Raw genomic sequence first — 15969 nt, forward strand, 5'->3', positions numbered from 1 at the left:
GAACCCTAAAGGCTGTAAAACGTGGCCAGCAGGAAGGAAGACGTTCCGAACCTTCTGCATGCTGGACTTCATCCCCACAACTTTGAACAGGGCCTTAGACTCAATTTAAACAGTTATGTGAAGCTGTTGGAGACTAGTTGGAGAGGGTTGCTGCTGGAGGGCCATATGCATGGCAGCATGATTCGGCTCCTTACCATACCTCCGGAAAGAGTATGAAGTGGTTGACGGAGAATTTCTACAACTTCATCAGCCTCAATTTTTGGCCTCCTAATTCCTCAATGGTAATCCGATGGACTGCTATGCGAGGGATGATCAAGAAAGTGACCAACTATTCTGTCTGCAACACTAAGGCTGAGCTGGTGGCCAAGATCAAGGAAGTATTTGAAGATCTTCTTGGGGACACAGTGAGGAACGTCTGCACCAGGTTCCAGAGCCATCTTTAGGCCATGATGGAAGCTGTGGGTGGCTACTTTGAATAAACCGTTATCTCCCAGCCTCAAGTTGATATATTTTGATATTTTAATATACCTCTATTTTTGGATGGGATATTGTATTTTCTATTCCTTAAATGCAAACTCTCAAATTTGGCCTGAATATCTTGTGTATAAATATGTGTGTATTTTTTAAAACCTGGTACTTATTCTATCCGTCAGTTTTTGCTGAAATGCTAAGTTATGGAAATGTAAGCAAACCAACCAGTGGTGGTGGGGGACAAACACACACACACATAAAACTCAGTGGTTCAGCAAAAAAGAATCCTATAGATTAAGTACCAGGCTTAAAAGAATAACAAATATTAGGGTTGATTTGTTCAACTAAACCCTTCATGGCAGTACCTCAGCATGCCCAAAGTCTAATGACTGAAACAAATTAAAAGATAAAAGGTACCTACCTACATGTATACAGGTGTGTGTATGTATACTGTACTCACACACATATTCGTCAGTATATATTCTGAAAAAGAGGCACACTTTAAAGCCAAGAGCAGTAATGTAAATGCAGTTAAGTATATATCCGGTCATGGAGTGACCAATGGTTTCACATCCATTAAAGATTAGTTGTCCATAAAGCTAAGCCCTTTATGGATGCGAAATCATTGGTCACTCTATGACGAGACATATACATAACTGCACACACACACACATATATATATGTGTGTGTGTGTGTGTTTATTTAACGTCCATTTTCCATGCTGACATGAGCAGGATGGTTTGACAGGAGCTGGTTTCTAGAGCAGAATGCCCTTCGTAACACCAACCACTTTACAGAGTCTACTGGATGTGGTTTTTATGTGGCACGAGCACTTACAGAGTCACCAAGTACCTTGCAAAGCAAAAAAAAAAAAAAAAAAAAGGCAAAGACCCTTCAACTGGGAGTGAGGAGAAGTACTGGGAGTGGCTTTGTGCCAGGTGAGAGATTAAAGGTATAAAAAAGGGACAGAGATAGATGTCTTGCTGTAGATAAATGGCTTACCCAGTTGGAAGGGAAAGGAGTGTAGGTTAGAAAGTAAGATAAGGAGAGAGATATAATGAAGATGTGTCAGGGCATAACCTCGAAGGACTTTGCGGATAGTGAGAATAGGGGAGGTGGTACAGAATTTTGGACTGGGTGAGTGAGCACAATAGAGATGATTATAACAAATGATGGAGGGAAAACTTAGAGAGGCTCAGGGGTAGGGGTTGCAGTAGATATGTGAGGACATTGTGGATGATAGGTGATAAGTTTATTGTTAATGATAGAGAGCTGCGTGGTGGATGGGAGGAGGAGATGCAGAAAGGAGGTGACTAGTGAAGAGATGTAACGCATAAATGTATATGTTAATCAAAGTGTACAATATTATATATCCATTTCGACTGATCTTACCAATTGGTTTCACATTAGAGGTTCAACGGAGTGATACATAATAGTCTGATTATGTAACATTGTACTCTTCAAAGGTAGCGTTATGGAATGAAATATAGCGACTACTCTCTATTGTTGAAGGTGAATAGACATATTCAGTTTATGGTTGCCGTGAAAAAGATGAAACGAATCAAGCTGGGGATTAAGTTAAGAGTTATGTCCCTTTGTACCAAACTTCGTCTCTGGGGTCTTTTTCTTGCAAGTCGGCAAGAGTTTGTGGGGAAATGTGTGTGTATTTAAGGTCAGTGTTCTTGTGGAAGTGGAATGTGTGTAGTGGTACTATATGTATAGCCTTTGCGGAGCGGGGTTGTGCTATACATATTTGTGTTCGTTATTGTTGCAAATCGGCAGGGTTAGTATGATCGGCCGTAATGGATATATAATACTGTACATTTTGATTAATATACCCACTCTACTGACAGATATACGAGCTCATTTCTCCCTGACTTATGAACTCTTAGATACACACACACATACCCAGTATACATTGTAAAGCGCTCGGCGTTAGGAAGGGTATCAAGCAATAGAAATCATGCCAAAACAGATAACGGAGACTACTGCAGCTCCTGCCAAATTGTCCAACTCATGCCAGCATGGAAAATGGGCGTTAAATGCTGATAACGATGATGTATGTTAAAGTTTGGCATCGAGCAGTTGTCTTAACTGTAATGATTTATGCAGAATCGGAATATTTTTATAAAAAAATCAGAAAAACTGAAATTTATTACCATACAACTAGGCTAGAGATTGATCCAACACACTTTTATTTACTGAGAGTATATTCTTATCACTGACCTATTGTTAATATTTTTTTCCGCTGTATTTTAGCGAGATAGAAGGTATTTTTCATCAGCGGAAATCCTCAAATGAGAACTTGTACAATATAATAAAGCATTTATATTCCGTATTATCCATCACGGGAGCTGTCAGGTCATGTTTATTATATATTTACGACTGGGTGGACCGGATTATTAGAGACTTTTTTTTTTTTTTTGGCCTGAGGTGACGGGTACGAACTGCTGACTTTCACCAGCCAATCTGCTAACAAATCCATTTAGGCACAACAGAGTATTGAATTTCTTATATGGCTAAACTTTGAAGCACTCATCCCCATATTAATCGCAATACAATAAAAGGAACACCCTTCATATTTGTTGCGGGAAGAGGCTAACAAATCATGGTATGTTTAAATCAGTTAATCTCTCTCGATCTAGGTAGATTAGGCTTTTGAGACTTGACTTAGTCTCACGGGACACATTAGTTATTAGCTAGATATCTTATCTGAACACATTAAAAGGCGTTTTCTTTTTTTGTGTCTTTTTTTTAAAGGAAATGATAACGCGCAAACGATTCAAAAGAATTTAAATATAAGTTTATTATATCGGTCTGAAATGCAAAATTTTTCAGTGGGGAAAAAAGCAAGAAGGTTTTATAAAGTTAATATGTTTTTCCTAACAAGACAAGTGATACGGAGCAGTTCCAACATGTCAAAAGTAGGTGCGGGTACACTTCGCCGGGTCGTTAATGATTTCATACGAAAGCATCTCCAAGCCCCAGACGTATATAGGGAAAGGGAAAATATTGCAAGGTGTCGATGCCTTTCTTAAAGATAAAGTCTTCTGCTAAAGTGAAATCACCACAAGAGGGATCGAAGCTGAATCGCAGATTCACTTCATAGTTTTTAACGTCACTGCTCGTCCCGATTAAGCACACGTGACTGCCCCGTTTTTTTCTTCAGACATAATGTATCTAAAACTACATATTGCAATTTGTTTTCTTTTAAGAAGCGATTTGGAGGAGGATGGTTTTGGTTGTTATTTCTAGCGGGTTGAAAGGCCATGTAGAGATTCCCTTTCTCACATTCTCTTAATTACTCTGGCCAAACAGTTGAAGGCACGTCACTTACAAGAAGGTCGTCAGACGCGCTGTTCACTGATTGGTTGTTCAACTGTCACGTGGGCGTCTCGTCCCGACTCCACTTTAACGCACATCGTTTCATACTGTTTTGATTTCTAATTGCGTTAGGGTTTTCCTCGTTTTCGGAGCAACATTCTTTATCGGTGAGGCAGTCATTTATTAGGTAATTATACGCATCTATGATTCATTGATTGTTAACTTTAATGAAACATTAACTACGATGCTCTGAATACTTAAGATGGTATTTCTCCAGATGCAAAATTTACCGGTGTCCACCCATTAACATTAACATTTGTTTTAATTATTAAATTTATTGAAAAACCAAATTATGGCGTGCGCTTTTTTAGAGTCGGCAGTAAATTCCTGGCAAGTTAAGCCGATTCCGCAAACCTGTTTCGATTTTCGGCTGTAATTTTATTTACATCGTCATCTTTTTTTTAAGCATGTACATTATAGACTTTCATTTACCCTCCCATATAAAAGCTAAGTATTTGTCCCAATGTAAAAAAATATTATGTTATGGTTACATTAAATTCTTTAAAATATTTTTTAAAAAATTCAACCAAATTAAGTGCTTGTGTGGAAATCTATATATATATCAAAGTTTGTCATTAAAAAAAATTACAATTTATTCCGTTTTCTTAACTATCGGTTTCAGGATTCAGTTGTTTTCATTTAAAATGAAGTGTTTTCCCTACTTAACATGTCAAATTTAAATGCTAAAACAAAGACGAAGAAAGGTGTATGTGTGGGATCTGGTAATGGTTGCATATTTATTGGTGAAACAGAAATTAATTGAAGTACACGTAACAAAAACAGGATCAGAATTTCATATGATATCCATTTGTAGTCTTAGATATCAACAGATTTTGTGGAATCCACCGGAAAATGTATAATTAAGTCCCTCAACACACTGAATTACTGAACCCCTGCATTCTGATCTCTCCGAACTCAGCACTGCTAGATCACTAAAAAGTTAATCAACAGAAATGTTTCTAGCGCCTCCAAATCAAATCTATTCCGAGCTAGATGTACTGAGTCAGCGAGTTTTTGTTTAGCCCTAAGACATCCCTGATAAAGCAGATCTATGATCATAGGCATTCCAAGAAATGCTATCCCATCCATTTCTCGTGCACTGTACGCAATGCATCCAAATCATATTTTTCTATTTCTTTCTTTCTTTTCTTTTTTTTTGACTTTCAAACTATTGAATTACTGTCATTTTGCTTGTTAAAATTTATAGGGGAATGACACTAAAATTTAATGAAATAATGAAAAATTATTGATGAATAAGTTCACTTGTTCATGTAACTAATGAGCTATGAACTGCTTTGTATTATACATTAAACCGTAGATAATCGAATATATTTTATAAAATAAACATAAGTATATTTGTTAGTGATATAGCATTTCTATGGCAAGTAAAATGCACCCTGAAAATTTTTTCCCAAAACATGCTAGTCGCATATTCTACCCTTTTGTGAATTTACATCCATTTCTACATAATCTGCTAACTTTTTATGAAAATCCATAGAAAGTTTTGTTGCTAGATCCAGGGTAACTGTTCTCTAAAATGATAGCTAACCCTGCACTCCAATATATTTTTTAAAGCAATCCGTGAGAAGAAGGTACATTTTCTTTAAGCAACTACAGTAATAAAAATGGATGCAGGATCTCTTGGTCATACTAGTGCACATTATGCACTTTTTGCCTTTTGCATTATAGAATGCAAGATGTGTTGGTTGAAGATCATCTTATCATTTTTGTGTCAGAGGTGAACTGGTCTTTATCATAAAACTGGTTGTGAGTGTCATTTCAAGAGTTTGAAAATGATTTTTCTGTGCACATTTTGGAAGGGATAATGAAGAGTATGTACGCACTGTACTGAGTAACTTCTGTGATCTGTAGAAATAGTGTGCACATCATTTCCTTGCACAGATTCTTTATTTATTCTATTACCCTTCTACTTCTAGTATTATATGTATATGTAAAATACACCATTTCGAGCGTGGCCGTTGCCAGTACTGCCTGACTAGCCTTTGTGCCAGTGGCACATAAAAGCACCCACTACACTCTCGGAGTGGTTGGCGTTAGGAAGGGCATCCAGCTGTAGAAACTCTGAAGATACATGCATTTTTGAAATGTGATGCTTACAGTCTATTTAGGAAATATCGTTATGAGATAGGTACAAAAATATTTCCCCAAGAAAAGTTCTTAATATGACAAACAAGGCTGAAATAGTTTGACCATGTAATAAGAAGGCCATGTGATAATGGTCACTTTGTCATTCTGCCAAGATGTCCCAAACCCCAGATACCATAGTAGGTGACCTAAATAAAATGAACCTCACAGACCCATAAAAATACAGGGTTACTGTTAACAACAGCAGAGAGCAGAGCACCTGATTGAAAAGATGGCAAATAACTTGCTGGCAGGAGAGTGAGTGTCTAGAAATAACTGAGCAAATAAAAAACAAAACAAAACGTAAAATGAAAACTTTACTATTTGTGTGTGTGTGTATATATATATATATATAATATAAATATATATATATATATATATATATATATATATAGTAGTTGTAGTAGTTGTAAAATTACAACAAAGATGGAAAGCTTCTAACAATGTGAAGAGGGAAAGTTAAGCAACCTTTATATAACCCATATATACAGGTGTCCACAAAGTCTGGGTACATGGGGATTAATTCATACTTTCAAATTGATTTCCATTGTTTTCAATGCATAAAAATGCCTTGCAAAATTGAGGTGAACTCGATTAAATAAGTCTACATTGCCATCAATTTCAGCACACTGACTGGTAATGTGTTCTCTCATATGGTTTAAATCTGTAATCTTTATTGAGTAAACTTTCTCTTTTAACATACCCCTGAAAAAGAAGTCAAGGGGAGAAAGATCTAGTGAACGAGGGGACCATTCCACATGACCCCTTCTTCCAATCCAGTGAGGAAAAGTGTCATTAAGCCAATCTCTAACAGTTGTGGCAAAATGGGCAGGGGCCCCATCCTGCTGAAACCAATTCGGAAGTCCCTCGCCTAGGCACTCAATTTGAGGTATTAATTTGTCTCTCAACATGTTTAAATAAGTCTCACTCGTTACATGTTCATCAAAGAAGAAGGGTCCTAGCACATGAGCTTTCAACAAACCACACTATCACCATCACCTTTTTGCTGCCTTGCTGTTTGGATGGATCCATCCAATGTGGATTACCTCGAGACCAGTATCGAAGATTCTGTCTGTTGACCTCACCATTTCCATAAAACGTAGCTTCATCACTGAACAACACAAAATTTTTAGTAAAATTGATATTTTCATCCAATTTATCTGAAAACCATTCACACACCTGCATTCGTCTATCAGGGTTGTCTTCATTTAAGTGATGCAATATCTGTAGCTTCTATGGATGAAACTTTTCCTCAACCAGGATTTTGTGGATGGTTGATTTTGGAACACCTAACACCGTGGATGTCTGACGAAGTGATTTCTTTGGGCTAGCCACTTTCATTTCATCTGAAGTCTTTGGTTGCCCAGAACGGGGTTTATCCAAAACACTGCCTGTTTCTTTAAACTTCTTGATCAATTTCCTGACGGCAGTAAAATAAATAGGTTGCCTATAAGGATGTCAAAGATTAAATTCTTCCGCAATTTTGTGATAAGACCATCCCTCTCGTCCACTTAAGAGTACTAACTCGATTCTTTCTTCTTTAGACAGAGTCATCATTTGATCTGGGTAGAAAAAATAACATAAATAAATTTAGAAAAATAAAGTATTTTTTTTATCTAATTCAAACAAGTAAAAAAAGGAAAATTATTTGTTATATTTATTTAATTGTTTATGTTATGATTTTATTTACTCCATATACACAGACTTTGTGGACACCCTGTATATACCGCCAGACAAAGTGGAGTCAGTGGTGCCTGTTCAGTAATCAAACTGGCAGAATCTATATAACTCACATTCCAGGGCCATTCACTTCTGATGATGGGCCTTTGTGCCTGAAATATATAAAGAATTCTTAATGTTCTCTTTTTTGCATTGCTAGAGCTGTGTATCTTCATTATTTGTTGTTTTACTTTTTTATCACAATACTTCAATCAAACTACAATGCTTGGGTTTTCTTTTAGAAGCTCATAAAACTTTAACTTGCATGAAGCTGATTCAAACTGTTTTAAATAATAATACAAGTAACTCCTGCTAAATATGCTGAGTGCCTTTTACTTTCATTTGTTCTCATTTATATATATGTGTGTATATATGTGAATGGATATTGTCTCATGCTGGCTCCCTGTTTGCAGATAGAGCTCATCAATTAAGGAGCGTAGAGTAGGTTTAGATCAAACAGGAGAGATTTGTGCATGGCACAAAACTCTTGAATCACTTTTGTAACTTTCTAGCAATTAAAAATTAATATCCACTCATGTATTGATTTCTATTTCTCCTGTTCTATGCAACATTTATTTATATGTATAGTTATAACTAACAACTAGCACAGTGACATTATAATCAATTCTAACAAAGGCAAAGAAGATGCCTTTGAGGTAATTGCAGGTATCAGATCATGAAAGATATGGAAAGTTATAGCCCAATTATTTAGGAAGCGAATTAAGTTAGATGAGATGCAGTTTGGTCTTGTACCAAGGAGAGGTACGACTGATGATCTCTTTCTGGAAGTATTTAGCTAAAAGTAAGCCATTGCTCTTGGTATTCACTAACCTAGAGAAAGCCCTTAACAGGGCCCCTCATTCTGGTGGTCTCTAAGGTAAATGAATGGCTTATGAGAGCTATACAAGCAATGTACAGAGGTGCTGTCAGTAAGGTGAGAGAGAGTACAGCAATTAATTTAGTGTACAGGTAAGTGTTCACTAGGGCTTGGTTCTCAGTCCCCTCCAATTCATCATAGTCCTCCTAGCCATAACAGAGGTATTTAATACAGGTTACTTTTGGGAACTACTATATGCTGCTGGGCTTGTTTTGTAGCTGAATCTGTAGTAGAACTAGAAAAGAAATTCCGGGTGTCGATACAAAACCAGAACCTTAAAGTTAACTTATTACTAGTTTGCAGGAGAAACAAACTGGAACCTATTACATTGAGGAAAATGGCCCTGCTATATATGTAGGAAACTGTAGGTGGAAATTTCATATGGTATACTCAGTGCAAGCTATGGACACATAAAAGGTGCTGTGGAATCATAGGGAGGTTAACAGAGAAAGTGAACCTTATATGTGACATGTGCAAGAGCAATAAAAACTAAGAAAATATGGGATATGAATTTTTTCAAATGCCCAGGAGTTTCCCTAGAGTTAGTATATAATTTCTGTTACCTAGGTGAACTAATTAGCAGTAGAGGAGGATGTTCTGAAAATATAGTTGTTAGAATATGAACAGGATGGAGGAAGTTCAGAAAGCTATTACATCTGCTGGTCACAAAAGTCTTGAAGTGAAAGGCAGACTTTATGATGTTTGTATATGAATACCTATGCTAGATGGTAGTGAGATGTTGTAATTGAATGCAGAGGACATGTGAAGACTAGAAAGGAATGAAATGAAGCTATGTACAACAAAGATCAAATGTGTTGAGAGAAAAATTGAACATAAGAATTCTCTCTCTCTCAATTATGGTCCATGCCAGCATGGACAACAGGCATTAAATGATGATGATGATTGCAGAGTAGGTGTGGGAAACACAATATGGCCAGTTCAAATACTAAACATTAATGGCGTCAATCTCACTAGTCTAGGAGGGCATGTGAAGACCATGAAGTGTATGTGTGTGTAAGGCTGGCACCTTACATCTGGCGATTTGAAATTTCACATCCAGTCTAATGACTGGAAATGTGAATATATATATATGTATGTGTGCGTGCTTGACATTGCCTCTGCAAGGCCCACTGTTTGAAGGTCGTGCTTCACCACCTCATCCCAGGTTTATTTGAGTCTACCTCTTCCACAGGTTCCTTCCACTGTTAGGATGTGTCACTTCTTCACACAGCTGTCCTCATCCATCCGTAACACATGACCATACCAGTGCAGTCATCTCCGTTGCACACCACATCTGATGTTTCTTATGTCCAACTTTTCTCTCAGGGCGCTTACACTCTGTTGTGTATGCACACTGACATTACACATCCAGTGGAGCATACTAGCTTCATTTCTTGCAAGCCTACGCATGTCCTCAACAGTCACAGTCCATGTTTCACTGCTGTGTAGTATAACTGGAAATATAAAAGTTTGTAAGCTTTTCTAGAATAATATAAAATTACCCACACAACCACATATTTAAAGTTCAACACATCATCATCATCATCTGTAATCTAAATATCCACATTTATAGAACACATCTAGAAGCAAACCAGAAACAATCTATTAATGTTTAAGTCTTTAATAGCTACTTGCTATTATTATTGCTGCATTGATTCGAGGAGAGGTGGTGGTGGTGGGCATTAATTAATTTCCAATTATTTAAAATACCATTTACTCATTTTTAGAATTTAGATCTGGGAAATTTTATTTATTTTAATAGACTTTTTTTAAACTTCTGTATGTTTTTGTTAATGATTTTGTAATTTTCTTTACTGATTTAGATATGAAGTGGTTTATTTCCATTTGTGTATGTTTATTTGCTCTCTGCTTGGCTGAAGCTGCAGACAAGAAAGAAGAGAGGAGAACGAAAAAATTGCAAATTGGAATAAAAAAGAGAGTTGATGCAGACAAATGCAAGGTGAAATCAAAAAAAGGCGATGTGTTAAAGATGCATTATAGTGTAAGTTAGCAATAGTGTTTCTTACATTTGATAGAAGGATCATTTTATATTTGATGGCAGAATTGTAGTTATTTATTTGACAGAAGGATAATAGTTATATATTTAACATCAGGATCATTATTGTATATTCAATAGAAGGATCATTGTTATTTATTTGACAGGACAACCATCATTATATATTTGATAAAAGTATCATCATATTTTTGACAGAAGAATCATCATTATATATTTGACAGAAGGAGCATATTATAATCAACAGGAAACATTTTTGATGAGTATTTTGACAACTTATTTGTTAGGGGATTTCTGTCATGATGATGAGGATTCAGTTGTTCAATTAACTGAATTACTAACTCTTCAATTAATGTGTAAGTGACTGAGCATTCCACAGAGACATGTACCCTTAACATAATTTTCAGGTAGAACTAGTTTGAAAAATACAGAGATTCAGAATAAACACTGATTAATATTCAAAACTTGAATATCTGATTTTATAATGTCTTTACTTGATAAACTAAAACTTTGTATATGCATTTCTAATTCTTTTTTGTTGTTCATGAATTTTTCAAGAATTATATTGTTCTTTATGTATTTTTTCTCCCCATCTTCATGTTTTAGGGCAAGCTTGAAGATGGTACTGAATTTGATAGCAGCTATTCAAGAAATGAACCATTTGTATTTACATTGGGTGCTGGTCAAGTGATAAAAGGCTGGGATCAAGGTCTTCTGGGGTGAGTAGTTGTTTTTTTTTTAACTTCAGATTTATTATTTTGAGCTTCATTGCATGTAAAAATAGGTTATTCAAGAAAGTTTTCCATTTCAGTTTTAATTTGAATTTTAAATATAGTTTATGAGAATTAAATTTTTCATAAATAATTTCTGATATTCAGTTTTTGTGCCTATTCTCACCTATGGTCATGAATGTTGGGTAATGCCCGAAAGAGTATGATTGTGAATAAAAGTGGCCAAAATAGGGATCTTCCAAAAGATCTTGAGTAATGTTACTTTGACAGAGTGCATAACCTGAAGATCAGGGAGTCTCTCCAGGCTGAGCCATTACTCTTTCATGTTGAGAAGGTACAGCTCCAGTACTATGAACATGTAATTAGAATGTTACAGGAAAGAATCACAACACAGATTCTTTAAGCCATCCCAACCAATAGACCTAGGGGTAGACCAAAAAGGAGATGGTTTGATACTATCCCAAGTCTCAGTTGTTTCTGATAGGACCCTATAGTAGAGGTGCCCGAGGACTCTACTCTCACAACAAACCCAGGAATAGTGGGTGGAAAAGATGGATAGATATTTGCCATTTCAAAGGAGAAATTTATCCTATACTGTTTATCACAATAGTATTTTTAAATGAACTCATTAACTTATAACTTATAGTTCAGGAATTGTGTACATCTGAAATTCTTAGTATTCGAGTAAAGATATTTAAAGAAATTAATTTGGTAGAATTGATACTCAAGATGATGTGTCCACCACAGCAGAATTATTACTGGTGCTAGTGACACACAAAAAGCACTGGTGCTGGCGCCACATGAAAAGCACCCATTGGAGATGTTGTAATCCAACGTTTAACTGTGATAACGTCCACTCTGGTATAGTAGTATAGTTAGTTAGATAAGTAAAGACACGACTATCTATTAATTTTCTTTTTTCTTAGGGAGTGTAATTTTATTTCTTTTTATTAACAATAATTTTTACATCACTCCCAACTCCCTTTTTGCAGTTTTTTATTTCATACAGTTATAAATTTAATATTTTTTTCCTTTGGCATCCACTTCCAGGAACACTGTACATTTTCTTTTGCTTGTGTGTCTGGGTTCAATTATTTGTAGTGGTGTTGCTACTTGAAATGTATCATATAACCATTCCATTGGTTCCTCCATTCTCTTGGGTTCACTCTCATTGAGTCTTTTCTTTAGTTGATTTATGTGTCTCTGGTACACCCATTTTCTTCCTTTTACCAAATATAGCATTTTTCCTGTGTTTGCTAATCACACCACTTCCTAACTTTATTTTCAATTCTTACATGTCCTAACAAATACATTTTCACCAATTTTGAAATATCTTGCTGTATCATCTCTCTCTAAGCTATTGACTACACCTAAATATAATAATAATAATAGTTTCAAATTTTGCCACAAGGGCAGCAATTTTGGGGGAGGGGATGAGTCAGTTACATCGACCCCAGTGTTCAGCTGGTACTTATTTTATCAACCCCGAAAGGATGAAAGGCAAAGCTGACCTTGGCAGAATTTGAATTCAGAGCAATGGGTGAAATACCGCTATGCATTTCATCCAGCGTGCTAACGATTCTGCCAGCTCACCACCATAATAATAATAATCTTATTGTATACAGTGCTCAGGGGAACTACAACTAGTCTGAATAGAGTAGGTAGGGGGCAGAAAGTGACAATAAGTCAAGTAAAGAAAGACAGCAATGAAAGCCAACAGTGTATGCATACTGCATAGAGTAAAACACACACAAAAAAAAAAAACCTGAAAAGTGAACAGTAAAAGAGCTATAAAGAAGATAGGGTGCTGCATGGGCACATCAGAAGTAACGTTGGATTTTGAGAAGCATGGAATATTTGAAGGATGCAGTGCTGACATGAAGCCTATAGCTTAGAGGATCAAAATGGGAGGTGGTGGTTTTCATAATTTTTCTGTGATAGCATGAAATTGACTGAATTGAGAATTTATATTATGTTATGATCTATGATCTCCAGTCCACATCACTAATACTAACAATACTAATTTAAAAAAAAATTTGCTGAATCTCAAATACAATTAGTGTAATAGCTTCTATTCACACCCAGACCTCATGTTTTGGGAAGAATTGCATCAAAACATACTTCTTTAATAATGTATTATTGGAATATTTTCAGAATGTGTGAACAAGAGAAAAGGAAACTAGTAATACCTCCAGATATGGGCTATGGATCAAGAGGAGCACCTCCTAAAATTCCAGGTTGGTTTATTGTTCTGTATTAAATTGCATTTACTTGTTCAGTGTAGTAGCAAAATGATAAGGTAAACTGCCACTTTGGGCTTATTAGTTTCAAATATTCCAGGTGTTCGATGTATTTCTAGAGAAGACACTTTACCTGACTGTGGAGAGAATATGTCAAACTTTATTGTTTTGTTTTACAAAAAATGTGTTGGGCTGGTTCCCTGTTGATAGAGATTTTTAATTATGTAAGGTCAAGCAGTTAACTATATTTATTGTTTCTGTAAAAAGGAGAAAGATAATCAGAAGAAAGAATAATAACTGAATCATTTTCTTACAATTACATTTTTAACATTTATCCTTTTTGCCTGAATGATTGGCAACAGGATGAACAACCAATGCAGAAAATCTGCCTTGTTAAGTTCCATCTGACTCTTACAAGCATGGAAAAACAGATGTTAAAATAATGATGATGATGGTTTGTTTTATTAAACTGAAAGATTGACATTGTTCATCATCATCATTATCATTCTTTAATACCCATTTTCCATGCTGGCATAGGTTGGATGGTTTGCAGAGCTACACCAGGTTCCAGTCTGATTTGGTTTGGTTTCTACAGCCAGATGCTCTTCCTAACACCAATCACTTTACAGTGTGTGCTGAGTGCTTTTAACATGACATTGGCACAAATGCTTTTTATATATCACCAGAGGATGTGGCCTTAACATTTTTGCTGTGGAGGGCAGTTCTTTTTGAGTACAGCAAGGCACTAAGTTCGATCTTTAAGCAAGTTACATAGTCTTGTTACATGTTTAATATTGACTTAAAAAGGTTTCAATGTTTGGTACAAGATTGGCAATTTTAGTGGGAAGGGGTTAGTGTATTACATCAGCCTCCCCCCCCCCACACATCAGTTTTGACTGGTATTTTATCAACCTTGAAAAGATGAAAGACAAAGTTAAACTCAGAATATGAAAGAGCCAGAAAAAATTGCTGCTAAGCATTTTGTTCAATGTACCAAGAATTCTGTCAACTTGCTGCCTTATATTGATGTATAAACAAAATCTTGGAGAAGTTCTTATTTCCTGAACACATTTATGCTTATTCATTTGAAGTTTGATTCCACATTCTGTTTAGGTAGAGTAAAAGAATTGTCATTTTAATGTCCACTTTTCCATACATGCGTAACATAGGCCAGACAGAATTTGCTGAGGCTGATGTTTTTTCTTTGGCTGGATGCCCTTCCCCATCACCAATCTTCACCTGTTTACCAGCAAGATTATATTTGATCATAGCCAGACATCTTTTCACAGAATATTGGAAATGAATAAAACTGCCTGTGTGACAGTGACACTCATTTACAACTCTTGCATGATGTCAAGACAAGAAGGTAGAAACACATGCACCGCTCATATCTATCTATATTAGCTTTTTTTCAGATTACATCAACTAAATCCACTCACAATGCTTTGGACAGTCTGGGGCCATTATTTTATGATACTATTAAATTCCACCAGCTTGCTGCCTTGTATGTTTTGTAATATAGTTACAGGGAATAAAGCAGCAGAATCTTGAGTCCTTTACAGATTATTACACCCTATCAATGGGTATATGTACAACACTTTGATAATAAAAAAAATAATCTTTTATGTTAAGCTTGCATGGCATAGGAACTAATGCACCAAGATGTAAGGGAAACAAGTTCAATTAGCACTAAATGCCCTTTTCCATGTGTCCTTATGTCCACATTAATTATACATAAAATATTGTACATTTTAATCTTACATTCACTCTCAGAAAATTCAGTTAAATGCAAATCTATATAATAATACTGAATAATGTTGTGAATGGAGTAATATTGTTGTTTCATTAATAAATAGCAGTCTTTTTTCTTGTATTCAAATGTGATGAAAGTAATCTGAACTGAATCTAATGTGTTTTTTTTTTTTTCCAGGGGATGCTGTTTTAATATTTGAAGTGGAACTCATTAAAATTGACAAAAAAGAAGAACTTTAAACAAAGATTTCAAGCCATTTGTACTCATTTCATAAAGCAATCTTTTTCTTTATACATGCACACGTGTACATGCATAGATATAAATGGAGACTTTACTCAAACACCATCAATTTTTTCTAGATATTAAAACTAAAATAATATATTTGTTTTTGATTTATTATTGGAGAGTAGCAGAAAGGTAGAATTAGTAGAGCATCAGAAAAAAATAACATGGATAATTTAAAAAATAAAGGAAATTCTTATGGTTTAGATAAAGGAAGGACATTTTACTGGGTCTTTCTAAAAATAGACTTTCACACCATTGCAATCTTGAAGCTACAAGATAAATTCAAAACAATATAAATAAGCATAACATCTGTCAGAGTAATCTGAAAGCTAAAGACTTCAACTAAGTAT

General features: G+C 35.5%; 1 protein-coding gene across 1 annotated transcript; it reads left to right on the plus strand.

The window, feature by feature from the left end:
- Positions 1–3825: 3825 nt before the first annotated feature.
- Positions 3826–15713, plus strand: LOC106881114 (peptidyl-prolyl cis-trans isomerase FKBP2). Its single transcript, XM_014931355.3, has 5 exons — positions 3826–3982; positions 10420–10598; positions 11217–11329; positions 13496–13578; positions 15512–15713. Exons 2-5 carry the CDS (start codon positions 10422–10424, stop codon positions 15571–15573), a joined length of 435 nt encoding a protein of 144 aa, XP_014786841.1. The 5' UTR covers positions 3826–3982; positions 10420–10421; the 3' UTR covers positions 15574–15713.
- Positions 15714–15969: the final 256 nt, after the last annotated feature.

This window comes from Octopus bimaculoides, chromosome 11, assembly GCF_046866305.1.
Source record: "Octopus bimaculoides isolate indiv1 chromosome 11, ASM4686630v1, whole genome shotgun sequence".
Lineage (NCBI taxonomy): Eukaryota > Metazoa > Mollusca > Cephalopoda > Octopoda > Octopodidae > Octopus > Octopus bimaculoides.

What these genes read in the sequence shown, in the direction of transcription:
- LOC106881114 (XM_014931355.3), top strand. Translation starts at nt 10,422, where the DNA reads ATGAAGTGGTTTATTTCCATTTGTGTATGTTTATTTGCTCTCTGCTTG. An exon ending in TGTTAAAGATGCATTATAGT is followed by an intron (nt 10,599 to 11,216) that starts GTAAGTTAGCAA and finishes TTCATGTTTTAG; the next exon opens with GGCAAGCTTGAAGATGGTAC. An exon ending in AGCACCTCCTAAAATTCCAG is followed by an intron (nt 13,579 to 15,511) that starts GTTGGTTTATTG and finishes TTTTTTTTCCAG; the next exon opens with GGGATGCTGTTTTAATATTT.